This window comes from Hypomesus nipponensis, chromosome 23, assembly GCF_054491055.1.
Source record: "Hypomesus nipponensis isolate SF chromosome 23, ASM5449105v1, whole genome shotgun sequence".
NCBI classification, from domain to species: domain Eukaryota; kingdom Metazoa; phylum Chordata; class Actinopteri; order Osmeriformes; family Osmeridae; genus Hypomesus; species Hypomesus nipponensis.
The window spans coordinates 4,116,974-4,144,447 of NC_140383.1; the positions used below are offsets into that span (position 1 = coordinate 4,116,974).

Here is a 27,474-nt window from a genome sequence, read left to right on the forward strand (position 1 = left end):
TTGTCTTGAAGTCCTTCTGCATCTGTGTTCACAACAGACGGTTCCTCTTTCATGACGCACAGCATCCACCTTCCACCCAGGAACAGCCCCTCAGCAGAACTGTAAGGAAGCTTCCCATGAGGGTAGAAACACAGACCCATGCAGGTTCATGTGTTGCATCTGCATTACATTAGGGAGTCAGATGGCTGAGCGGTTAGGGAATCGGGCTAGTAATCTGAAGGTTGCCAGATCGATTCCCGGCCGTGCCAAATAACGTTGTGTCCTTGGGCAAGGCATTTCACCATACTTGCCTCGGGGGGAATGTCACTGTACTTACTGTAAGTCGCTCTGGATAAGATGACTAAATGTAAATGTACATTATACCAGTGAGCTGTCGGTGTCTCATAAATTGCTGTGCTGGGGAATGGACTATAACGAAGTTGTAACAGTGCGGGCCTATCGTGCGTTAGACCACAGCTTTGACATTTGACTTTTCCCTCCAAACCACAAGACTAACCTTAAACCCTGACCACTAGCAGCTGAACGCCCTAATCTTATCATAATGCATTGCGCCAAGTGGAGAACTGCATACGTGAACATGCAATGCTTTGTTGAATTCAAGTTTCAAAATGAACAACATAAACACAAGGCGACGATGAACATCATACCCTTTGCTGAGAGGTTCAATACCTAATGAGTCTTGCTGTATCAATTTGAGTCATTTGCGTACACAAATGCCTTCACACACACATATGAAACAGCACACACACTGTCCCTCTGTGTCAGTGAGTCATTAACAGATTCCGCCTACACAATATGACCTTTCTGTTGTTCCTCATATTTAAAATTTCTGCAGTAACAAATTTGCTTGTCAAATGTAAAACTTAAAATTTACCGGTTCACTAATGTCTAATTGTCATGGTGCAAGAAGGGCATGTAATGGTGTAAACTAACTTCTTGGTGTAAACAAGAAGCGCTATCTTACAGTCTCTCTCTATTAACTTTTCTTTCTTGTTTTCTGCTGTTTGTCCCTGTAGATGGTGGATGCACTTTTAGCTCTTAGTGGGGGGAAAAATTAAGACACAAACTCTTCCTTGAATGCACACACACACAGAGACACACATACACACCAATCTAGAATTGTTTAGTTTGGGCATGAATTAAAGGTCTTGGTGTGGGGGGATGGAAGTGTGGTGGAGGGAGGGAGGGAGGGAGGGAGGGAGGGAGGGAGGGAGGGAGGGAGGGAGGGAGGGAGGGAGGGAGGGAGGGAGGGAGGGAGGGAGGGAGGGAGGGAGGGAGGGAGGGAGGGAGGGAGGGAGGGAGGGAGGGAGGGAGGGAGGGAGGGAGGGAGGGAGGGAGGGAGGGAGGGAGGGAAGGAGTCTGTCGCGCAGAAGTCTGTGTGTTGTCATTTGAAGACAACAGCTCAGTGTTTGGAGCACACATTGAACCAGACTCTTAACGGCATGACCTCCGACACAGACACAGACACGCTCACACACACATTCACACACACACTCACACACCCACATTTACACAAACAGTGAATCTCACACATTGTGGCATGCATTGAAGGCCTATTTTGGACCTTTATCTCACCATGTTGTGAAGCCTATACATTGGGAACAAAGAGATGTGCACACCACACAAAGTCACACAAAGTCAAACAAAGTCACACAAAGTCATACAATACACGTGTGCATGCAGCTCACACAACACTACAGAACAACCTCACAATACTGTACCTGTCTGTCTGTCCCTCTGACTGTCTGTTTGTCCTGACTTTTTCTATCTGTCGTTATGTTTGTCCCTCTGCCTGTCTGTCTGTATGCTTGACTGTCTGCCTGTCTGCGTCTACTTCTGCCTGCCTGCCTGCCTGCCTGCCTGCCTGCCTGCCTGCCTGCCTGCCTGCCTGCCTGCCTGCCTGCCTGCCTGCCTGCCTGCCTGCCTGCCTGTCTGCCCGCCCGCCCGCCTGCCCGCCCGCCTGCCTGTCTGTCTGTCTGTCTGTCTGTCTGTCTGTCTGTCTGTCTGCCCGTCTGTCTGTCCGTCTGCCTGTTTCTGCCTGCCTGCCTGCCTGCCTGCCTGCCTGCCTGCCTGCCTGCCTGCCTGCCTGCCTGCCTGCCTGCCTGCCTGCCTGTCTGTCTGTCTGTCTGTCTGTCATCTTTTATGACCTTTCGGAGCAGCAGAGGAGCGCCAGATCGGCCTGATTACCTCGTGCCTGTTTGCATTCTGACTGTGCATCCACCCACACACCATGCAAATATGCTGATACGTCCATTTCACACTGGGATCACAGTTCACACAGACGAAGACAGACAGACAGACAGACAGACCCACAGATATACACACTTGACTACTTTTAATCAAACCATTTTGAAGTTCACAGCAAGCTGTAGTTGTTTTCTGGTGGTATTTGAGTATGCAAATCTGCATTAAATCTATGGGCACTTGCCAATCAATGCCATCATTGTCTCAAATTCTACATCTAATGACAAGAAGCTTTATCACTTTATTTTTTGTCGTGGGAGCCGATAGGGTGCAAGTATTCATGTAGCAAGTAATTAACTTGAAGTTAATTGACAGATGAAACTGGTTAAATTATACTCACAGTCACAAACAGGCCACTCACGTACACACTCGAAAGATGCAGCAAGCTCGTTAAACAGTCTGCTGCTGTGGAGCGTGTTGACTTGAAAGGACACGGTGACTTCTCAACACAGATGCCATATTTAGCTGGATAACAAATGTACAAATACTTTCACATTTTAATGAAGCAGAAGCCGCAACTGGATGTAAATTGTTAAGTCTCTAAATAAGGTAAGACAATAACTGAATATAAAAGTGTAGAAGCGTAGCATGCGCTTCGGCGACAGCATACCAATAAGGTTAAAGGGACATGTCAGGGCATGCCGTCTGTGCTTGACATGATAGACTAATGTTTATTCGTTACAATGAGAAATAATAAGCAGGTGGGATGTGTTTATATAGATTATAATGATGACTGCACCTGTCTTTGTTAGTTGTTAGTGAGTGTGGGTCCCGATGCACTCTTGGAAAGACAACTAAATGAAGGCAGCGACTTCTGACACCCAAAGGATAAAAAAAGAGAAAAAAACACTTATCACACTGTTTGAAAACATTATTGGAAGCTCAATAATGTGTTTTCAAAGCGCACAACAATATAACATAACAAACAGAACAAATTTAATTGGTTTCAAATATACGGGAGATCAGGGAATTTTTGTTGGTCATCAAATGTGCGGCTAACATTTTTTATGATGCATTTTTATTTTGACGGAAAATTGTTGACGAGAAAAGAAAAGACAGGACTTCACATTTCGTAAGGAAAACAATTGTTTTATATTATGATCTTGTAAATTGCAAGAACTCAGTTCACATGCAACTGTATAGGTCCAGCCTTAAAAGATTATTTGACAATGAAGCAAATTAAGTCCACATCGTTTAGGCTACAGGAGAGAAATCGTTTATTAAATGCTTGGAAATCTAATTCAAGATGGCCATAGGCTTCCCAGACATTCTTATTTTGATGCTTAGCCCAACCTCAAGAATGGGGGTTCTACTTTTATAACGGCAAATAAGGATCTTTCTGAAAATGTTATAACATCAGACTTCATATCAGACGGCTGGAACCATTTGGCCATGGTTTTAGGCATGATATCAGGCACCTGCTCCAGAATACAGACTCAATACTACCCTCACAATTGAATTGCACACATCATTTCATAATAATATAGCTAGGCTATAAGAAATTGCCTATTGAAATACAACAAAGGATAATGCGGATATTCTCCACAAATATGAATTGGTAAATGCAAGACGGGTAACTATATTTAACAGTATCTATTTTTAAAGTCATAGGCTAAGCTACATCTGTCTCTGCAAGTTCAAGCGGTTTCATTTGATTTTCGTGGTGGGGAGTACTGGTAATTGCTGGAAAATGCCGACAGCTCACCTCAGCTGTGCAAACAGTTTGGCTATGTGCAAGAGCAATGTTTTTCTCTGCCATAAATAGACCTCGATTCAAATCAACTTCCTAAAAGCCTGGTCACTTTAAAAACAAAAACCTAGGCGTTATTGTGGGTCGTGATAATATTGGTTTAAAAAAAGTTGTTTAATGCAGCCTAACTGAAATCTTTGATGGATTGTGGACTGTTGTGATAAGCCTACTACACACAGTGTAACTTTAAAGCGTTAGCCAGGGTAAATTAATTTAAATTAAACAAAATACTTGTCTTAAATGATATAGGCTAGGCCTCAACTCTCTATCCAGGCCATACTGTAACAGGAATAACATGCCCAGGGTCCAGGAGAAACGTGAATGAAACTTGCCCAGTGGACAGGTGCAGGTAAAAAGGGTTCCTACCCTAATACCACTCACATCACCTTTGGCCTGTTTTCTGTCCAGACATGGTCTACAGATGGTGTTCAACGCACTTTGGTGAGCATCACCTTGTCATTGGCCAATTGCAAGAATCAAATTGGTTCATGGGGAGGCTCGCGGAGAAGTGTTGTAGCCATGTTGCATCAGCGCTAAAGATGGAGGCACTCGAGGACACCAGCTTGGCCCCGGCCCTCTGACATCAGACACAGGACTAATAGGTTTTAGGGTACGATGTGATCTCTGCAGTCAAAAACATATCGGTGCTTGTAAATTCGACGGCTTGCGTGGCAACACCTGTTTATTGTAAAGACCAGGCATGTGTAGGCTAAAGGAACTGTTTGGTCAATTTTTTTCAAAACACGTCATATGATGTCTAACGGCACAGCTATAGACCTATATTTAGATTTAGGTTGTGAGTCCCTATATTGTAAACTTATGAATCATCGTTTTTTTCCCAGGGCCTTCCTTATAGTTTTTAGACCTGCCTTAGTGGTCTTCTGTAGAGTCGCAGTTTGTCTAAAGACAGCTGCCTATTCAGTGCTATTTTAAAAATAAGAAATGTCATGTACAATTTGGCCCTTGTAGCCTAATGTTTCATATGGAAACTGGGACAGTGAAATCCTATGTAACGCGATAGTAACTCCCTTGGCGTCTATGCTGGCCGTCAGTGTAGGTGGAGATACCTGCCTGGTGACCAACTTGTCACGAGCAATCAAACACAACAGCATGCAACCATAGGAAACGAATTGCTCACCTCTCCTTTTGGTTCCCATGACTATAGTAGCCTATATTTCACATCACATTGTGAGCGTTTTGAAATCTCTCACAAAGAAGATGCCATACACCAAATGTTGAATATGGACTTTTTGAGGTTTTTATATAGTATATTCAAGTCTCGACGTGATCTCCGATCTGTTGAGTCAGTGCGTAAACAGACTGCAGTAACCTGTAGACTTGTTTAATCAGCAAGTAAGTTACATTATTATGAAGCTGGAAGACGTGCTGGAGATTTGTTATTTTGATGAACACATATCCGCCAGGCAACACCAGTTTCCATAGGCGGACAGCCTCATCTCCAACTAGCCTATAGGCTCCCGTGCGCTCGGGGCGCGCAGCGGAGAACGGAGCTATACTCAGTGTGTGAGTTTGGAGGGATGCTGGTCGCCCAACACACGTGACCTGATCTGATCAGACGATTCTGTAAGGGATTTGGGCGCGGAGGTTTTTAGGCGTTATTGGTAACATACAGAGTACACTATAGGGGCAATGTTGCGCGCTCCAATGTATGTTTTGTTTTCTTCTCTCGCTCGCTCTCTTTTGCCACCGCTCCGCCTACCCCTTTTCGCAACATTGACGCAACCTATAAATACTGGAACAAAAGAAGAACTTCCTTGAAACCCGCTGGAACTGCATTTAGACCGAGACACGGATCCTTGTTCTCAACTATGGAAATACCGAGTTGTGAGGTAGAATTTAATGTAGTCCATCTGGTGGACCGTCGAGATGCACTTGAGCACTTGTCTCAATAGTAAGTGTCATTAACCATTCGTAGACATACTCTCAACTTTTAGTATTTTCATCCCTACGTTGTTTGTTCAGCCTATTCAACTAAGCAAATCTGTTCATGTAGGCTACTTCATCGTCGATGATAAACAGCGAGTTGACGTTAGTTTAGGTTGTTTATGTGTCAGAATGACCCACGAAGTAACACCTTGAATGTCACTGCACTCGAATTCATGACAATGAGGGAACGTCGAGTTTCATATTGACTTTAAACCTAAGTTGACAAATATCTTAATTGTTCCGTTTATAATGTCCATTATCCGTGGTGACTGTTTTGTTTGCCCTTTATGGTTCGTCTCAGTGCGATCTCTTTGCAGTTCCATTGTACTTTTTATTATGGGGAAATTACATAGTTTTAGATGAATTCTGAATTTACTCTAATGTTTGTCATTGAACAGACATAATCAATTCAAATGAGTTGCGACTGTTTTCATGCACGAGAAGCCGGCGGTTTTGTGGAATAATTGTCTTGCTCTATAGACTTAACACGCTGCACTTTAAAACAATGGGACACTCGTTTAAAAACTGGGAAAAAAACATAATGTCGTGCATGTTTTGTTGTTCAACGGTTTAATATATGCATATTTTGCACATACAAATGTATTTTATCCCATCGCTTTGTCGCGTTGGTCTTTTCACTGTATGAACAAAGGATGGGTAGTCTGCTCGTCGGAGAGCGTCAGTGGCAAGCAGGCGGGCTGTTTACAATAATAACACGGTCCTGGTGACGTCGCCTAACTGACAGCGGCGCCCGCCAGAGGTAAAGCCGCTTAACCATCGGCAACACGCTATATTTGGAAAGTGGTTACATCATCGAGGTGCAATAGAGGCGAGGGAGGGACTTCCGCAGTCTCTCTGTTTGGAGTTCTGACTGCAGAGTTGTAGGCTTCTGTAGAGTTTAGAGTGCCGGACTATGGTCTACTTGTTGGAAAATGAAATAGTTTGATGGTTTAATGTCTGAACATTTAAAGAGAAAAGTGTTGAGTTATTGCTGAACAGGTTTCCTAAAACAGGCTGTTAAATTGGGATTAACGTTAAGATGTTCATTGTTTGCACCAACATTGTTAAGTTCTCATTATGATTTTTGAAACACAATCGTAGATCATTGTGTATTTGACAGGAAGGATGAAACAGCGGCTTCTGCCTGTGTTCTGCTCTGTGTAATGAAATTGATGCTCCTGGAATTACCCAGATAATAACGTTGGTGTATGCTATAATGTTTGTCTATTTCAGAAAATACGCACTCACACATGCAAATATTTACTAGGATCTACGCCGGCCAAGCATGTGATGGTGTTCAGCAATGAAAAGAGGTCTCTTGGGGTCTATTGCCACCTGTTTTTTAACCTGCATTTGTTACCATACTCATTGTAGACTCGTACACTGTTATCAGAAGCTACTGAAATACGTGCAGAACATAGTTTTACAAATATGGACACACACACACACACACACACAGTTATAGGCCAGCGATAGAAGAACTTCTTTGTGTTGTGTGCGTGTGTGTAATCCAGGGCCCGGTGTGACCAGCGCGGAGCCTGTGCGCTAAGCAGGGGTCAAAGGTTGGTGTTGTGTTTTCAGGGTGACCTGCTAGTGACTATTAGCCATTGATGAATGTGATGTCGCACAAGTGTGCGGGCTGGCCCCCTCCAAAAGGGGAGGTGTCCTAACACGCCCCCCTGTAACCCTGCGACCCCCCCCCCCCCCACCACCACCTTCTTAGACACACACACACAGACACATTCACACACACACGCACACACACTACCCTGCTGACAGGAGCACAAGAGGGCAGCTGCTACAGATGTCTTTTGGAGGGAGGGGGGAGGGGCGTGGAAGAGACATCAATAGAAAGACTGTGGGAGTGTCTGGTCACATCTCTCTCCATAGGACTCACAGCCTCTCATTGTGCTGCTTCAAGACCATGACGTGAAGAGGCCATATCATGTGTGAAGATGCAAACAAGTCCAATATGGACAGAGTATGTTTTCCACTCAGTCTGGATAGCAAATGTGTGGTTACACCAGCTTTCAAACGTATTTGCCCCCAAATATAAGCCTTAAACGAATCTCAACAATCTTCCACAGTCCCGATGAAAACTGTTACATCAAGCCTGAATGACTGGTATGCAAATGGCTATCTGCAGGTTTTAGTATAGTAGCTCGCCAACACACAATGACAAAGACAGTGACTCACATTGTATCTGTCACAAGTCCGTCTCTCTGAAGAGATCAGAGCAGGAGATCATGGTATTGCTCGGGTTCACTGCCACACCGCTCATTACGACAGGCTGGAACTCTGTTCTGTTGCAAAGACAGTCATTACTCCTTCACTTCTCCTTTCCTCTGTTTTTTATTTATTTATTTTTTAGAGAAACGATCCTCACGTTTTGACTGCTTTCAGTCTGAATCCTCTTCTGTCGTTACGATGTGTTGGTTGTTTTAAGGTATTGATGTGCAGCTTTGGATGTGATGGTAAATCTCCTCACATGGTTGGACTTTGTTGCCGGGACCGCTGACAAGCCATGGGAAATCAAATCAATCAACTTTGATTAACTTTACAGTTTTGTTTACAGCTAGCCACAAAGAGGAAGGGGGAGGGGATAGTGAGCAGTTAAGAGAGTGAAATATTGTACAATACAAAGCAGACTAGAGCAGAAGTGAAAAGCTACATTTGTATTATATTTATTAATACATACTGTATATGTAGCCTACATAGATATGAATGTGTGAACAGTGACATCTAAATCATACATACTATCAGTGGACATTGTGGAGGAAAGACAAAATGCTAAGGAAGGTATAGAATTCTCCAGCAAGCTTATGTGTATGTAGTTATTGGGTGTTGTCATCCAAAAGGCCAGAGTACAGTGTGATGGTCCACGTACCATTCCAGATACCAGATATATTGATTCCGGATCAATATACTCCCTCTATTCGCTCTTTAGATTAGCGTGGACTGATTGGATGACCCAAGCTTTCTCATGGAAACCACTCTCTGTGCCTCGGAGCTAAAGCAGGTCGACCTGAACCCTCAGGTCTCCACTGTTTGGGATCAAGCGTTCATGCTTTATGTATGCACTGTGAGCTGGCCAACGTGGGGGTTGTGCCTCTGACGAGTGTGTGTCCGTGTCAACACGAGACAGGGAAGCGTGAGCCTAGGACTCCCCTGGTGCTAACCTCCATCTGTGAGCCCAGGACTCCCCTGGTGCTAACCTCCATCTCGCTGCCATGTGGGGTGATGTCGTCCCGTGTCTGGATGGGGTGTGAGGGACCATCCACCAAGTCACATGAGAGAGAGACAGAGAGAGAGAGAGAGGGGGGGGGAGAGAGAGAGCGAAAGAGAGAGAAAGAGAGAGGGGGGAGAGAGAGAAAGAGAGAGAAGGAAAGGAGAAGGAAAGGATAGGGAGCGTAGGGAGGCAGAGAGATGGAAAGAAACTCTAAAAGTCCTTCTTGAATGAGAAGCAGCTGAGTGTAGCAGCCAGCCATGCACGCAAGTCACCTAACATGAAATCAAATTACATCAGGCTAAATCTGCCCCAGCGTGGCAACTGTGCTACTACTGTTGTCCTGCTGTGGCCGAACACTGCACTGTGCTAAGTGACACTGTGCCTCTTGTGTCACCCCCCCCCCCTTCGTAAGAGGACCAGAAAGACAGGAGAGCCCCTTCCCTCCCCTTCCCCCATCATAATGAAGAGATGCATTATAATGTGATTTCATTTGTGCCTGTGAAAAGAGAGAGAGGGGGAGAGAGAGAGAGACAAGAAATAAAACAGTGTGTGGAAAAAGGAGCAGTGTGAGTTGCATGGTTCATTTGTGTAGTGACATGTGACTTGTGTTTTCTTGAGTCATAAGGATCCCCTCCTTAATGCAAGGCAGTGTGGACTCATGTGACAGTGACACAATGCAGAGGGGGCTGCATAGTGTTCCCGGGCCGGGCCGGGCCCAGCGCCACACCGCACTGCTACTGTGCATCGTGTTGTAATGGAGACCCACAAGGCCCTGTTTTTATTGTGTGCGATTTGCGTCTTAAAGTAGACCTAAGTGAACAGCCTTTTCTGGTCCAACTAGTTGCTTGTGACCTTTCTCAACTGTGGTTAACCCCCCCACCAACCCTCTCGCTTTCTAATTCTCTCTTTTCTCTTCCTCAGTGCGTCTGCCCATGTTTGTGCATTTACGTGTCTGCGTTTGTGTCTATGTGTATGGTATGTGTGTTCCTTTATGACTACAGTGTATGTGTGTGTGTGCACAGTACATCACAATGTTCCTTTATGGTAGTGATTGGTGGTGTTTTTCTGGATCATCCTTGCCTCTCCACACGCCTGTTTAACAACACACAGAGCTCCTCCTTGCTGGCTTCCTGTCCAAACCAGTTTATCTGTAAACAAGCATGTTTTTTTTCCTCCCGGACCCATTGTCCACAGTGTACCAGTGGGGCCTATACAATGCACGTCCTCTCTTAGGCTCTGCCTTGGTAGCGTGCAGCTAGTCTGCTCTCTAATGATTATCAAATGCAGTATTAAAAACTGCTAAAGTGCCATGAATGAGGGTCTGTAGACGTGGCTCCTAGCAGCACAGTTCCTGCTACACCTAGATGCCCATGTCAACAGTAAGAGTGAAGTGCGAGTCCGTGGTTTAGATAATACGGTCTGTACGTACAGTTTCTGAACATGCCTCGACATGCCCCTATAGACGAGGAGTTCTAGAATCCCCTGTCCTGGTGACTTCTGTTCTGTGACTCTTTCTGCTGTCCTTCTGCCTAAACTACAAACACCGCTCACCGTTGAAAGGGCCTCCTACGTCCAGACAAGGTCGGAAAACAGGCCTTACTTGAACAATGGTTCTGTCACTGTGTCCCTGTAAACCCTGTGTGTTTAACGTAGGCTGTAGCAGATCCGAAATTCTCAGGTGCATGTTACTTTGAGTAATATAACAGGTGTGTACTGTACACTATTGTGGTGTATGGGTTGGATGAAACGTGTGTGTCTGTGTTTATTTAGCCAGAGGTGCTAACAGGGAAGTTACTGTGGAAAGAAAGCTGCTCGTTAACAGTGGTGCCATGTACATACAGAACAGTATATGCTTAGCTGTCCAAGGGTAAAAAAATACTTTAAATTCTTTCATTTACTTTTCTTGAGTCTGTTTTAAGTGCCAGGTGGATGGTGTGGGCTATGCATGTAGCTATTTGAAATTATTTAATACCAGGTACATTGGATAGGGTCCAATTTAAATAGGATATTAGGATATTATATCCCTTATAGGGTCGAATATCAATACTGTGTTAGATCCTACTACCAGATTGTGTACTTGTCATTCATGAGGCCGGGACTGCACTTGAAACAGGGTTGCGATTTATCCTAAAGGAGGTGTGAAGGTAGGTTGAAGCCCGTACACTGTGAAAGAGTGGAGGAGAGGCTCTGCATTTCTACCTCAGAGTCTGGGGAGGAACAGTCTGGACGTCTTTGGTTGCTGTGTCGACAGCAAAGTCCCCCCAGAGAGACCCTGGCAGACCCTAGAGACAGAAGGTGGAGAAGGGGGACTGGGGGGGGGGGGGGGTGCTGTTACCAGCACCAGAGGGATGGGTGTGTTTTGGCGGAGTCGGATTCTGCCCGTTTGATGATCAGACGGGCAGTTAGGTGGTGAGTGTTCAGGTGTGTGTTCTGACTGTTCTGGTTCTTTACATGCCCTTATAAAAGTTAAATTTCAAAACAGGTTGCAGTGTTTGCACCATGGAGAGTATTATAAAACACTGTTGTAGATCATATGATGTTTCTGTGTATGAGAGTGTGTGTGTTTGTGTGGTGTGTGTGTGCGTGTGTGTGTGTGTGTGTGTGTGTGTGTGTGTGTGTGTGTGTGTGTGTGTGTGGAGGGGGGTGTACAGTATATACAATTTCGAGGTGGGACACTAACTCAAGAATCACTTCTGTTTTCACTGTATGTTCAATTTGTGCTCTGTGCATGCTCCCATCCGAGGCTACCAATAGTAGCGGAGATCAGGTTTTGGTAGTCCTGTAGCCTACAACTGAAAGGCGGGACTGTGGAGAGTAGTGACCTAGCGCAGCGCCTTTCTCAAGCCCAACCCCATGGTGCTTCTGTATCAGCACTAATAGGTGGACTCGACGGAGAGAGCTACGACTTGTATTTCTATTGCCTATTGCTCGTCTCACTTCAGCGGGGCAAATAAACCTACGCTTTTGCACTTATAACATGCTGACATTTTCACTGTTAAACAAATAAAAGCACTGGCTTGTTGGGGGTTTAGACCGTGTTCTGTCATTTCTTGCCTAGCAGCACTATGTTTTCCCTGTCGATAGTACCCGGCAATATGATCTGGTCGCCAGTAAGGTGGCTATTTCCGTAGACCTTCTGGTCTAAGCTGGATGTGATGTAGCCTAGTCTATGACAGAAGCTTTTTACAAACAATTAATTTATATGAAATCGTATGTTGCAGTCCGTTGCGTATGTTAACTCCACCGTTTAATCGTTAAAAATCGACTGACAAAAACAAGTTTGGAGATAAACATCCAGTCCCTCGCGAACACAAAAAGGCTTCACATCTGATAGTGTTGACAGTCTTCTGGATTTTGTAAATGTACCGTTCTCTCTTTGACTACTCGTGACGTTCAATCTTTTTTTCTTTCATTTTTGAAAATCTCAGTCATGCGTGTAAAATACATAGGCTACATACTCATTTTTTTGAATAGTGTTCACGTTGGCATATTACATGAGTGTTTAGTCTATGCAGCATGTGTTAAATGTTTTCACAATAATAATATAGTTACGTTTTCTAACGGGCTCTATATTTTCTTTTCGGGAGATAAAGTGTTAATATTCTCTTCTCTCTCTGTTGAACGCTGCGTGGGCTGCAAGATCATTCGAGAGTGCATTTTTCTCCTCCAATCCGCTACATAGAGCTCACTCTCGATATGCCCAATGGAGAAAGGGGTTTGCTCAAACGAATTTGAATGAAGAGTGTATCTTTCGGCGCCATTTTCGAGTAGGCAGCGATTGCTTCAGCAGCTGCGGGAAGGAGGCTCTTGCTGTGAATAGCGAAGTGAAGCGCCGGGATGTTTCAAGACGCGCAATTAATTTCGTAAGATTATCTAAAATTATACAGAGAGGACGGTACGAAACAATACCGATGGACAGCGGTGAGAATAAATTAAAAAGGTCAAACCTGACAGCCGATCTGCAACAAGAGGAGACGGCATAGTCTGCTAATGCTGTAGCAGGCAGTGCTAGCAAGAAGAAAAGGGTGTCTCGGACTCGGCTTCGGTGGTGAAATGAAATATTCACAAAAAAACATCAACGACTAAAATGTGGACTTCTCAAAAAATACTCAAAAATTGTGAAAAAATATTAGAAGCATTGTGAAATAGATTACAGGCGTTGAAACTTAGATTTTTTGCCTTTTTGGTCCTTTTTGAAAGGCTCAGTTTGAGCGCGAGGTGCAAAAGCGGGATGCACTGAAGACACGGTCGGCTCGGCTCACGCGCTGTCAACAAGCACAGAGCAAATCCTCTTGTCATACCTATTGTGAATATAAAGGCTATCACCGTTCTGAGGACGCTTTTTAAAATATACAGTGCATATGCAGCTGGGCGTTTTTTTTTGCATTTGATATTATATTTAATGTTTTTTTTTTCTCTCGCAGAGAATGAAGTAGGCTTAACATTAAATCAGCTGTTATAGCCTACGTACAATGGTAGTGTTTTTTATGTTGTGGGCATTAGTAAATTGTAGAACTTTTCACCTCACACGGTAAGTGTGTTAACCTACCTCTCTGTCAGTATGATTTTTTTTTTTACAAATTAGCAAATTGACCCAACCAGACCATTCCGCGACGTATGTTTGTTCAAAGGTTGCAATATTTGTTTTACTTCAAGTCTATTCTTGTCAGCTGTGCAAGATTCGTCTTAGGCACAGCGGTAGGATAGTATCAGTACAGTAAGCTTGGTTATTCGCATAGGGCTGGTAACATTGTGGCGCTCAGAGTAGGAATTGCAATATACTGCCTTTCAACTTTTGTAACCCTTACTCACTGTGAAAAGATATTGTCATTGTATAGCCTGCGTTGCGTTTTTTTTGTCTGTGTGGTGTACGAGACTAAGAATGTGACAATCGATATGTCGTCGCTGTTTCGGTTCTCATAAGTATTCGTAATGCGCTCAATGTCAGGTTGTAGCGTAGGCTAATGTAATAGATTTACGAAGTCCAGCAGTTCATAAAGCTACTTTTTCATTCGATATGATCGGCCCCAGTGAGGATGTGGGTTCTTGGCAGAGTGATGTAGGCTATAGCCTTACAAGCCAGACTTTTTGACCTGTACTTCCAACAGAAATCGTGGCACCGGGAAGGATATTTTTATTCAACATGCACAAACGTGTGTAAAACCAAGTCTCTATGCAAAATAAGACCAGCTAGCGACCATTTCCTGGTAATGTAATCGGAGATGTTTATGGTAATTTTTTTTATCCAGCCTCAGAATGATTTTGAACTTGAACTAGGCCGACATCAGTGGCCCATAGACACATGTCGTTCATAGGTATACACTTCCAATGCCCCCATCTGTTCATATAGCCTACAATAGATAACTTCTCATCACTTTCTGTTTGTATTTGTCACAATTAAGACTTTTCAGATTTATTTTACTTCCATTTTCATTTACCTTACAAGAGGAAAATGGGCAGGTGGCAGAGGTCAAATTATACAAAATAGTTAGGTATTTTAAGTGAGGTGTAAGTTTCTTGAGTCAAGTGATGTCAAAATGGGGTACACTGACAACATGGTAGCCCTAGCATGCTCTCCGCTCAGACATCTTGCATTCAGAGAACTTGGAATGATGTAGAAACCTTTTAGGAGGTAGGTGATGAGGCCTTTTGTCACTTTAGGATATGGGCGGGTAGGGTCATGTGTTAAGATATACTGGTGTTGCATATCTGTCTTTAAGCATATTCATAGATATCTCAGTTTCAAATAGCCATTTGATTCTCATTCATTTTTCTGTATTTTTCACCTGCAGTAACTTGATTAGATTTATGAATATGGGGAAAAACCCTACAACATGGCATTTCTTATAATTTTTGAAGTATTCAGCATCCTGGTCATATACAGCACACATAAAAGTCTATCTATAAACGATCATGTAAATATGCTGAAAGTAGCAAAACTATGATGATCAGACCAGATGAAACTGATAATGATTTTTGAAACTGTTTCTGAAACTCGTAAGGAAGATGTAGTATGGATGACATTTTGTCCCTGTGATCTTGGTTAAACCTTGCGAGGGGGGGAAAATCCCTCTCAAAACCACACTGGGGAGGCAATGTGATGTATTGTATTTAACATATGATCTCAAATCTTGCTATCCTATGTGTTAAAAGCCTTTATTGTTGATCCCAATAGGCCACTGTTTTACATTCTGGTTCAGAGGAATAAGCTTTTGTCCTTTTTGTTCTGTGTGAAGTTCTAGGTTGGCCTGATGTTGTGTGTGTATGTGTTCAGGGACAGTGATCAGCTGCTTAACTGTAGTTAGTGGTGTTTACTCGCGATTATTCCTCATGTAGAACAACTTTCCGTGTTGGAGTTTCATAACTGCCAGATCATTCCACTTGATGGCATGTGTTTGAGTTGCTATTTGATGTTTACTTCTGGTGTTATTAATGTCTACACACATTTGCATGAATTGATTTTAAGTATTCTAAATGAATAACGCAATAATAGTGTGTACTGTTGTGAGTGGAGATGTCTGTGGTTAGGATTTTGATAGTATATATATATATATTTTTTTTTTGGATAGGTTATGGTTGTTTCAGCTGTGTGTAAGGGTATGTGATGTCTTTTTGAATGAGAGGGTGTGTTGATCAGGCCAGACAGTCAAACTCGGCAAATCAAAACTGATCAAACTTGTCTAAAGACGGTGAAATATTTGAAAGGTTATGATTGTACTGTGTTTCTAGTTGGTCCAAAAAGCTCATGGTTATAGTAAACTGAGGATAGGAAATGGCCTGGTTTTCATTCATAGTATGTGAAACAATAATGTGGCTTTGCACAGTTATTTAGCTTGTTTCAATCTGCCCTTTTCACACTTTCTAAAAGTTGACGGTGAACTTGACTCTGGGAAGTGTGCAGGAAGTAGCAAATTGTGTGTGTCATGTCCGAATAATGTGTATTGAGGTAATTTGACCTTAACATTATATGAAGTCTAGATTGAAAGAATGGGAAAGAAGTGTGTTTTCTAACCATGGTAGCACTACAGTATTTGTGCAGTTCTAGAATGTTTGTATGACATTCTGTGACTCATCATTCTGTGTTCTTAGGCCCGCTCCCACCCCCATTTCCTGGCTCAGTTATGGCTCTTCTCTTGTACGTGCATACACGTGTGGTAGCCAGGCTGTTTGCCCCCCCCCCCCCTCCCTCTCTCCACACCAACACCCAGCACAAACTTCGTAGTATTCAAATTCACAAGTGATGCGAGCAGGTTTTTACAGGTTCTCTTGGTGATTTTCCAGGGCTCCTCATTCAGGGATCTGAAGCTTCAGTCGACGGCATCAAAGGCAAGCTGTTATAAAAGCTATCATGGGTTCTCCCTCATAAGGAGGGGCAACCCTGCTCGGTCTGATCAGGATTTCTCATATTGGCTAAAACCCACATGAAAAATCCACATTTTAAACTTTGGCTGGGGACTGACATTTTGTGCTGTGTAGCTCATTCATTTCCTGATTTGCTGCTGGCTTCTGTTGATAACTGGGAGCCACGCATGTAACTTAATGATCACACACTTCTATGGAGATGGTGTGACTCCATACTCGTGTGTTTTCCTCTCTTTTTTTTTTTTTTTTTTTCTTTCTTCCTCCCTCTCAGTTTTGCATGTGTCTCTTATTTTGCATGTAGCTCAGTTTGTACCTTGGCATCCTATTTACACAGGGAACACCTGTGAGGACTTTCACTAAAGAAAGCAAGATGTGAACTGAAAAACATTTCCCTTTAGTCTGATTTGAAGAAATTCATTCATCAAAGAGGAATTATATTTGATGTGAATCTTGTTTGTTGCACCTGTCATTGGTCAAAAGGGAGGTGCATGTAGACTACATCCATTGACAATTATATGAGGTTAATGAATCCTACTGTACCACTTATTGCCTTCTATAGCATATAATGTTGCATTCAATGTGTATTTGTGGTGGGTGCATGTATATGTGCTAGGCCACTGTCAGAAAGTCTATGTTCTGTATTTTAAATGTTAGGGTGGATGTGTGAATTCTCTGATCACTCATTTTAGGTGATAGTGCCTAAATGCTGGCAGTTAGTTAATCCACCAGTGTGCTTAGGAGAGAAATTTTGATCTTTTGTTTTAGTCGGGACACTTGAGAGTCAGAACCAACTGTGTGGAATCATAAATCCTAGTGGATTCCTCATAGATATGACTTCTCATCTAGAAATTATTCAGCAAAGTATGGTTTTTAATTCGAGCCTCACTTGCTAGCTTTTTCTGCCCAGACCCCTTTCTTCTCAGAGTGGGTACTTGCTGTGTCTCAGTCCCCAGACAGACTTTGCTTATTTCATGTAGTAAACAATTGTGCAATTTGAACTCTCAAAACATCACTTTATTATACTAGAAAATTTATTTTAGCTTAAATCTCAATTGCATCACTTGCTGTCTGCTCTGTCCATCTCTATGCTTTCCCTTAGTCCGTGTGTGTGTGTGTGTGTGTGTGTGTGTGTGTGTGTGTGTGTGTGTGTGTGTGTGTGTGTGTGTCAGTCTCCCCCTGTGTGTGTCACTCCCTGTCTCAACCAAGTTGTTTACTTCCTGTATGAAGGGTATGTGAGCTGACCTTGTTATGTCATCGCTGAAGCAACTGAAACTGATGAAAACCTCTCAACTTAGATTGTGCATAGGAGGAAAAAAATTGTCGGCCAATATTAGGAAATTAATAGCCCACTTAAAATGCCTCAGCATTTGGAATAAAGGGTTAATTCACTCAAAATGCATGAGAACATTTATGCATTGTTTAACATTTACTTGTTAACTGTCGTGGAATATTCCACATTTTCCTGTAGTGTCACACTTGTTTCCCAGCTGTATCTAAAACACTTTGAAACAAGAAGTTGAAATGCTGTTCCTGGTATCATGTGGCTTTCTAATTGTAGGTTTGATCATTTCCCCATAATCCACTTTTTTTGTTATTGTATACAGGACTGGCGATAATACAAGTTCACAGTAGGATTTTCAAAGCATGTCACTCAAGTATGGAGAAGTGATTTCATACTGTGTGGATTGCCCCTTTAATGATTAATTATAATGTACTTAAACACTGAGAACATGTAGGCCAAGTCTTGAACTGTGTTATGTGTTATGTTCTTATGGAATCAATCAGTGGTATGAGAAAGCGTATGTCCAGTCAAGCTTTCACTCCTTTTTTATATGTATATCTCTCACACACACACACTCACATGGTTTGAGAATGCTGTGATGTCACTACTTAATCAAACTTGGTGTACTTCAGTGTTTGTGGAGGGTTTCAAAATGTGTGTGTGGGTGTGTGGGAGAGATATCACCATGCTGAGTTGAAAGTTTACTGCAGCAGGTTTAATTGTGTGTGATCTGGTGAGTTGGAGTGTGTGAAAAGTGTGTGTGTGTGTGTGTGTAAGTCAAAATTCTCAAGTAAAGGGTTTAGAACATGAAAGAGTAAAGATTGTTTTCATTTATTAAGATTCAATTAATTTTTACCTTTCCAAACAAATATATTACTCCATTGCAAAGTGTAAAACTATATGATAAACTCTGATGAAGCTGGTGTTCAGAAAGGTTTGTGGATTAAGGAGTCACTTGCAGTGTAGAATGACATGATGTACATAGTTGGAGCTTCTTACCTGCAGACCAACGTGTTGAGTTTTGATTGTGGACAATACACTTGATTGAATGTTGAAATTGAATTTAAAGTAATCAGCAAATGCCAACTCACAAACTTGATGAGTGACAAATGTGTGTGAGGGAGAGAATGAGGTATGGTAGTATAAGTATTACGTCAAAAATGAAATACACAATTTTGTTTTATTGCTCACTAAGAATGTTTTCGAAGCACTTTTTAAATTGTGATTTATACGTGTGTTAAATCGGTTCTAAACAAATAAGCGAAAAGTGTAACTATCAGTTGATGTGTTGACCTTTTACTTTACACCCTTCTGTAAATCCTCTCCAGTAAGGCTCAGGACATATTTTAGCCCCATCGTTTGATCACCAGAAGTCATTTGTGGTTGTCTGTTTGTCACATTTAGTGGTCAGGGAGCATTTGACCTGTTCTCATGGTTTGATAGTTGTGATCATTGCATCTGGTGCAGAAAAAGACGATTTGCTGACAGGGAATAAAACATTTCATATAAAGTCGATGGGTTAGCACAGGAATTTTTCTTTTTCGAGCCTTGCCAAATTGTATCTAAAATTTGGTAGTTGTAAAAAAAGTGGGCACACTTATCTGTGCCTTGGACTATTTATTACATTTAAAATTATAATTCTTTATAATTGTTCTTGTTACTTGTCTCAATGCTCCTTAGCAACTTACCTCGATTCCCCACTTGGAAGTGACCACAGCACTTTATAGTTTTGCTGAAAATAAGGATTGTGTGTTTGTGTCCATCCCATTCTATCCTGGTTAAGAACACTTAGAGCCACACTGCCATGTGAACACATATCTGCAGACAATGGGGGAGACATTTATCTGTGTAACCCAAGTTGCTCAGATCCTGAATGGGACACATTTCACACTATCCCTATGGTTTATTGCCATTTAAAACTTGAACATTGAGCACAAATTGCCCTCAGATTGACAAGTCCGTAAGTAAAATTTCTGTTTATTTGTATTTATTAAATTGGTATTGAATGCTGCCATGGATGTATGTAAGTGTGTGTGTGTGTGTGTGTGTAGGAGAGAGCGAAAGTGTGTGTGTGTGTGTGAGTAAGAGGAATACAATTAAGGCAAGTGAGTTCCTTTTTTTTGTACTGTATGAAATCATCCTACCGAGTTATCTTCTCAGTGAGATATCACTAATTATGTTGAAGTGTTTAACCATGAAGATGATGAGGATCCAGTTAAACCAAAGTGTGTGTTCAGGTCCTCTCCTGACTGTAATGGTCTTACCTCTCACTGGCCTTTTCAGTCCATCGTCAGGGTGAATGGGGGCAATGGTATTGACGACAATATCCAGTAAAAATGCTAAGAATCTGCCCAATGTGGTTTCCCCTGTAAAATAAATTATTATCATTAACATTTTATATTTTTACATCGATTGTATTACCTTAAATATGACAATTTAGGAATGTAATAATTTATGCTGGTTTTTATTCAATAGTTTAACCCACCCATATACACACACACACACACACACAACCTTTGTGCTCAACTAGCCCTTAATGACAAATGTCAGAAATGTTTAACACACTCAATGTTGATTTTATTTTCGGATGTTACTGTTCATTTACATTGCCCTTCTATTCTGTGTTTCAGATCATTTTGAGCCCAGGAGTCTCTCAGACATGGGGAGAGGTGCTCCAAACCCAGCTGCCTCTGACTGTGTGTGTGTGAGTGTGTGTGTGAGAGAGAGAGAGACTACGGCAGAGTGTAGGAGTGAGAGGATTGAAAGGAGTGAGGAGAGAGATGGTGACTGAATGCGTGAGAACTGAAGAGTGAACACCTGTGTTGGGTGCATGTGTAGTCTGAAAAGAGGGGAGTGTATGTGTGAGAAAGAAGTGTGTTGCATTCATGCTCCCTCACACTCCCTCTCCTTCTTGCGCACACACACACTGGGGGTGTGAGGACAAGGGACGAGAGGGAGAGAGAGGGTTGGTTCTGGTTCTGGTGGTGCTGTAGCAGCACTGAATGGTTTGTGGGTTACACAGAGATGCAGGCCATACTGTGCTGCGGCAGCAACTCCGGGAGAGGAAGACAAGACACCTGAGAAAGCAGGAAATGGAAAGAACCAGTATTAGTCTTGGGAGAGTGGACTGTGCAAAGGCCAATATTTTGTATCAGGCCAGCATGCGGAGACGCAGTCCCGTCTGCTTAGAAGTGTTTGTGGGATCCACCTGCTTGGGCGACTGGCTGCCTTGCTGTAGCAGCACGTAAATATTGGAGTTAAGATTACAGCTGAAGCCTCCAGTATTGATCGTGCTGCTGAAGCAAAGTTGACCGCTTCTGCATCCCGGACTCACTCTCAGTGCAGCTTAATCCCGCCATAAACATGAAGACCGCTGTTTTAATGATGCTATGAAGGTGTAGGTCTACACCAATGTGATGAGCAGTTTTGACCTTTTCGTCATCATGCTGTACTTTTATTTGATGAAATTATTTTTTACAGTGTACTTTTTTTGTTGTTGAAATGTTGACTTAAATAATTAAAAGGGTCCGCATTTTTGTTTGCACGTGGTTAATGGTCTCGCTTTAGCTGACCAACATTCACAATAAGGCTAATTGAAACGGAAAAAAGTTAATTTGATGCGTCGTGTGAGTTTTTGAAAGTGACCAATACGCCTTTTAGTCTAAAGCGTGCAGCGTACATTTTTTAACGGACCTAGTTGATCGCCCTAATGTGCTTACATATCGTCTGTGTGCTTTTGCAATAAAGACTATCTCAAAGCTTCTATATGTCTCGGATGTGTATGTTTACTATTTGCGCAAAATATTTGTAGGATCACTGATAAGTGAATGAGACTAATTTCAAATTCACATTTTGGCCTTTCTCTTTTGGTTAGCCTATGGCTTAACGATGGCGACGTTTTTATGCGTTTTATTGCTCTGGGTTGGCTTGGATATAAAGGCCTATTTTAAGCATACACCTACTATTATAGACTACATAAACATGGGTTATGCTGGTTTTAGATTCACTTATTGTGGACAAGGCCCTGTGACCATTTTCACGTCTAACTTTTGAAACGCATATCAGACATTAGAGGTTTGCCATCGCCTTTCTCTACAGCTGGGTCACAAAGGTGGCTTGTTGGGGTGGAATGTGTGAGGGTCCTAGTCGCCATGGGAATGTTATTGAATGAAACATGTCCTTATTATGGACATACGAGAGAATCAGGCTTTTTCAATCAAGATTATTGTGTTCTATTAACCCATTTGCCCTTTCCCATGTGCATATGGCCTCTGTCATGCAGTCAACAGAAATATAGGATTAAGTAGGCGAGTTCATCAATTAAATGCTACAATACAGTTAACATATGATGAACAAGTGTATACCTCAAAGAGGGACTGTGATAACGCAGCCTTTGACGCCGGACACCTCAAAATCTTACTTTGGAAGGCCGGAACGAACTGTTCACTTTTCCGTCTTTTACACTGAAATTGCCCTTGTAGGCCTATCTACACAGAAAAATACATTGCCTATCGGTTTAATTTGTATTATAGTCTGTCAAATTTTAAATAGAGGCTATCCACAAGCCCTATCTAGATGCAGTGAGCAAGGGGAAAGATGCACAATTTTGCTTCAATTAAGCGGTCCTCTTATTGTGACTTTTTTCCACTTCGATAGCTCAGTTTTTTGAACGATGAATGCATTTTTCCCAACGTGTTTGAATGTCATTTTGCTTATGTGATAATGCAAGTGTGGGTTTTCTGTATCTTCCCCCTGTGCATTCGAAGGTATACAAACCCTAATATAAAGTCCGAGAAGTTACGCAAAAAAACTGTGTTAAATGTTAGCCTATAGGCCTATTTATTATTCTTTTGTTTCCCTTTTTTTCGTTAGATGAATTTTAAGGACATTTGATATGGTAAAAGTATAGCCTGTATGAATATGAGAATTTGCTTCCAAAATGGTGGGGAAATACAGATGATAATATAGGTTACTTTTTTTGTATGTAAATCTATAGGCCAAAACAAAAAAACACTTAACGTTTTGTCTACGTTTTGTAATGTTCTCTTGAGCATGAGATGTGCATTTTAATTTTGAAATGTCAATGTAAGGTGACTTGTGGGGTACTAAATTCCCCTGTAATTATGTCAAATGAATGTATATATTTTTTTGTAGACTACTAAGCTATAGCCTTTGTTTTGTGCTATTTATTTTTTATGTTTTAATCTGTAGTTAAATGTGAACCGGAGAAGGTACCCCGGCTTATCTACTAGTCATCTTTTGACCATAACACGTCAAGCAGTCAACTCAAAACACAACAAGCATCTATTGTAGGCCTACAAGCACAAACAAGAAGTCGACTTTTTACATCGTTACGTTTCACAACTGAACTAGGACCCTATATACCTACATTTTCATGGGACTTTGTCGAAAATGTGTGTGTGCGCCATGATCTATATCTGTTAGGGGCTCACTATACAAAAAAACATGACAATAAAGATCCTCTACCCTTTCACAACCCTGTTAAATAGCCTATTGCACAAGTAGCCTACAGAAAATTGCTATTTAATATATATATATATATATATATATATATATATATATATATTTGTATTATGTTGATTGCTGCGTAGCATCTTTGCAGCATCTTTTTTATTAAATGAAGTAGCCTACTCGTTGGGCAAGCAATAGTCAATAAGATAGGCCGTGAGACACATCGAATGTACCTTTGCTGAAGTTGTTGCCCAATATTCTAGTGGTGTGTAGTTAAATAGCCTACACATTTGAACGGATGTGTGTATGGGTGAATTTGAAAACGCTGAAAGATATAGGCTAAAGATAAGGATTTAACAACAGTAGCCAGCACATTCCATCGACATGCATTCCGTAATCCTAAAAGGCCTATGTAACAAACTTAATGACAAATTAATTAATTTATATTTAAATATAAAACATTATGGTCGTATTGTTAGAAAGTTAAATATTAATGTGGAAAAAGCTACTTTTTATTTTTATCCCATGTTTGCCCGGCAACAGTCGGCTATATATATACGTGCAGTGACGTGGGTCCTGAATTGTGGTCAGTGCTGACATCATAGGCTCCCATTGCAGTCTGATCCAGGGATTTCCGTTAAGATTTTGTTTCTATAGAAAAAAAAACCCTGCAGAACATAGATGACGTGTGCACAACTCATAATTCACATGCAGGGTATACACAATTTAGGCCTATGAAGCTACGCGCCATGCCATTTTCGTTAAAAACGTATGTGGTGCACTCATGCCTGTGATCACTGTTTCCTATTCCATCTTTTTATATAAATGTCTGTTTACAAAGAACATTTCAAATGTATGCTAAACTAAGAACCATGGACGTGCAAGGTCACACGTTCTAGAACAGGTGAGTCATCTCTTCCTGGGCTTTAAGATGAGCTGTGGCACTTATCTTCCAATTTTTAGGCCATTAACAAAAACAGGCAATATCAATAAGCAAGTTGTATATTGCCAATTAAATAAATATGTCAAAATGAGCCAAACTAAATCTTAAAGGCCTTGACGACTGAAATCGTTTGACGGTCTAGTTATGCAACGAGGTCGAGTCTATGCTCTGGGATGACGGATCTGGATGCATTGGGGATAATAATTGAGCATCACATGAGAAACTGCGCGTGCCTGACAGTGCCTGAGCAACATAGCATGTCATTTAATGATTCTCGTGTTTCACTTCACCTCACGTGAGCACAGACTACAGCAATCAATGGATATGTCATTCACAGGAGTGTGTAAAACTCGTGAACCTTAATCCCCTCAGCGCAACAAGCAAACAAACAAAAACAGGGTGACATGACATAAAGACACAACGGAGGTTTTATTAGGCAAGGTAGACGACGAGGCTCGAGGGTGACAAGGCATCATATTTCACGTTCCAAAATCAAATTGAAAACGAAAAAAGGGAGAATTAAATAAGACGAAAGGAGGTTGCAATCAATGTTTCAATGCAATCAAGCTTGGGATGTGTGCGTGCAGGCAACCTGCATGCCTCTGATTTGGTCATTTATGAATCATTTGGCGGTTGCTCAAACGAGGTGTAGTGTGATGATATGGCTTTTAAAAGGAGGGAGAAAACAGACATTTAGCAAACAAGCTATTCCACTTAACATACAATTGCAGAACGTGGGCTGTTTTGATTTTAGACCTGTCATTAACACCTATCATCCGATTAACCCTGATTATTGCAAAACGTTACTTGGAATCCTTATATTTATACCTAAATAATACCCTAAAGCTCATAAGCTGCTAAATGTAGACGTATCCTATATGGAATCAGCATGAGGATGCTTCAGTTAAAGGCTATAGCAAAAGGCATGAAAATACAAAATCGTCATGATACTAAAGCAACTTACAGTAGGCCAATATATCGGCAGTGGTATGTATCAGGTACAGGTAACAGTTCTGACAGGCATCCATCAGATAAACCAGAAGATTTTGCGCCAGCGGGATTAAGACAAGGGGCGTGGCCTCAGAGTATGCATATTTGAGGAAAGAGAAGAGGGGTGAGACAGCGAGGTTGTCCGCCTGAAAAAAAATTAGGGGTGTCAGAATGAGAAGACAGATATAGAGTGCGAGTTCCCCCCAACTTCTGCCCCTCACACGTGCGGTCTTGCAGCGATAGGAACCGTTCTCATGGGGTACTGAGAGCTTGTCCACGTCTTTAAACTTCACCGAGTCCCATTTTTTGACATCAAAGTTTCGTACCAGGGGACCGACGTCCATGTCAGTCCGGGAGGGCAGTGGTGTTTCCCGGACAACTCGCAACTTCTCCCTGAACTCCTGCATCTGCTGGAGGAAGCACAGTGGGTCCGTCACATTCCTGAACGACTCGGCGATGTTGAGTGCGCGCCTCTGCTCATCCAGTGCCGCGCTCAGTTTGTTTATCTCCGGATCATATGCTTGCATCACAACCAGTTTTAGAGTCTCAAAATCGGAGAGAATCTCGCTCTTTTTGTGGTCCAGAGCGCTGATTAGTTTCTCGAAATAGTCCTTTACTTTATCTGCGTCCCTGGAGACCAACTGAAGCGCTTTTTTCTTACTGGCTTCCAGTGTCTCCAGGCAGGATAGTGTATCCGCGCTGCGCCAGGTTTCTACTCCCTGCAAAAGCTCATCGAACGCTCTCTTCTCTTGCTCGTACGCATCCTCCAGGGCACAGAACTTGTGCCCTTTGTGGTCCCCTGTCGTTGCACAAAATCCACAAATGAGTTTTAAGTCTGTTGAACAAAATATATTGAGCGGCTGGCCACAATGTTGCTTGCAAATTGACATCCTTGGCAGAATCCGGATTTTGTTGTATTTCTCAACAATTCCGCGTAAAGTGTAGTTAGTCTGGATGCTGTTGATCCCGTTGTGCTGGGTCTCCTTACGGCAAGTTGGGCATTTGAACGGAGGTCTCCATTGGGTAGATCGGTTCCCGTCCAGAATCCCCTCTAAACACTTCTTACAGAAACTGTGAGAACATGGTAAAACTCGAGGATCCTCAAATAGACAGCAGCAGATTGGGCAGGTGAGGTCCTCTTCTAAAAGCTCCATTGTGTTCTGAAACAGATGACAGACTTCAGAGAGAAATCTACCGAGAAGGAAGGATCTATGCATTCATTAGACATCATCATTCATACCTACCCGCTCAAATAATCTAGAAGGTAAAAATGCAATTAGCGACATTGAATTATAGCTTTAATAGCGACACATTTGTGCATAGCAGCTCTATTCGGTTAATTGTTTTGAGGTTTAGCCAAATAGCCTAATCAGCATCAATAAGCCTGCGTAACACCGTTAACACTGTTGCTATGCGCGCAAAACTGAAAACTACCCTTGTCCCTGTCTTCTGTTTTCCTTTGGTTGACGACCTACTTTTTGTTGTGCTCTGGAAATATGGTTTAGATACATGCCTAAATTGTTAACAGAGCACGATAACGTACGTAAATGGCTTATCAAACTTGCCAAGCATAGTTTAAAAAGATACGTTTCGCAGGAAGATTCAGTTCTGAATGTCCTGTTCATATTTTATGTCGACTAGCCTTCTTCGGTTTGTTCTAAATATCCGGGCGCATAGCCTGTATTGCAAATGTTATGAGGCAAAACACCTACGGACTGTCAAATCACCAATCTAACCGAGGCTATAATGGACTGCGGCCAAATATAATCCGCGCGAGCAGACGTCCCATTGGAACGGTAATGAGCAGGGATGTGACAGCTCTAGAAGGCGTAAAGTAACATGCAATGGGACCCAAAAATCCACTCACCAGATGCTAAGACGCAGAGTGCAACGCAATCATGGCGCTGGCTTGTTGCTGTGCAGACTTTGCTCTGTCCGGGGGACAAAAATTAACCCCTTCAATCCCGCGTTGGTGCAAAATTTTGAAACTTTATTTTTTACGATTGCGATAAAGAGCGCATATGCGATAGCTGACGCGCGTCGATATTGAATACGCTGAATGTATTAGTGGTGACACGTTTTGTTTTAACATTTTTGACACTTTACAAAATACTGTGCGTTTTGACCGAGAGCAAGATAAATGCACATGATCCCTGGAAGTTGGAGGGGGAGGGGGGCTGTTGCTATGCAAAACATTACAGCGTGAACGACTGTCAACCAGTACAGTCACCCGGCTTCTGATCACTGCTTCCTTC

At 42.2% G+C, this 27,474-nt stretch overlaps 1 protein-coding gene and 2 long non-coding RNA genes across 6 annotated transcripts; 1 reads left to right on the forward strand and 2 right to left on the reverse strand.

Annotated features, from left to right (window-relative positions):
- Positions 1-2,315: 2,315 nt before the first annotated feature.
- LOC146233661 (uncharacterized) lies at positions 2,316-8,250 on the reverse strand. The gene is made up of 3 exons (XR_014741758.1): positions 8,138-8,250; positions 2,984-3,058; positions 2,316-2,709 (listed from the first exon to the last, which is right to left on the reverse strand). It is a non-coding gene; the product is annotated as an uncharacterized LOC146233661 (long non-coding RNA).
- LOC146233662 (uncharacterized) lies at positions 5,845-21,577 on the forward strand. Its single transcript, XR_014741757.1, has 2 exons — positions 5,845-5,906; positions 20,445-21,577. It is a non-coding gene; the product is annotated as an uncharacterized LOC146233662 (long non-coding RNA).
- On the reverse strand, positions 18,532-27,218 carry trim13 (tripartite motif containing 13). Of its 4 annotated transcripts, XM_084689659.1 has the most exons (7): positions 26,464-27,067; positions 25,546-26,379; positions 25,194-25,365; positions 20,712-20,891; positions 20,079-20,180; positions 19,503-19,632; positions 18,532-19,295 (listed from the first exon to the last, which is right to left on the reverse strand). In XM_084689659.1, the coding sequence occupies exons 1-7, from the start codon at positions 26,503-26,505 to the stop codon at positions 19,244-19,246; spliced, it is 1,512 nt and encodes a 503-aa protein (XP_084545785.1). In that variant the 5' UTR covers positions 26,506-27,067; the 3' UTR covers positions 18,532-19,243. The 4 variants fall into 4 exon arrangements, with proteins under 4 accessions (XP_084545785.1, XP_084545783.1, XP_084545782.1 ...); XM_084689657.1 differs by lacking the exon at positions 26,464-27,067 and adding an exon at positions 27,087-27,218 and having other exon boundaries at positions 18,537-19,295; positions 25,194-26,379; XM_084689656.1 differs by having other exon boundaries at positions 18,537-19,295; positions 25,194-26,379; positions 26,464-27,062.
- Between the last annotated feature and the right edge of the window lie 256 nt (positions 27,219-27,474).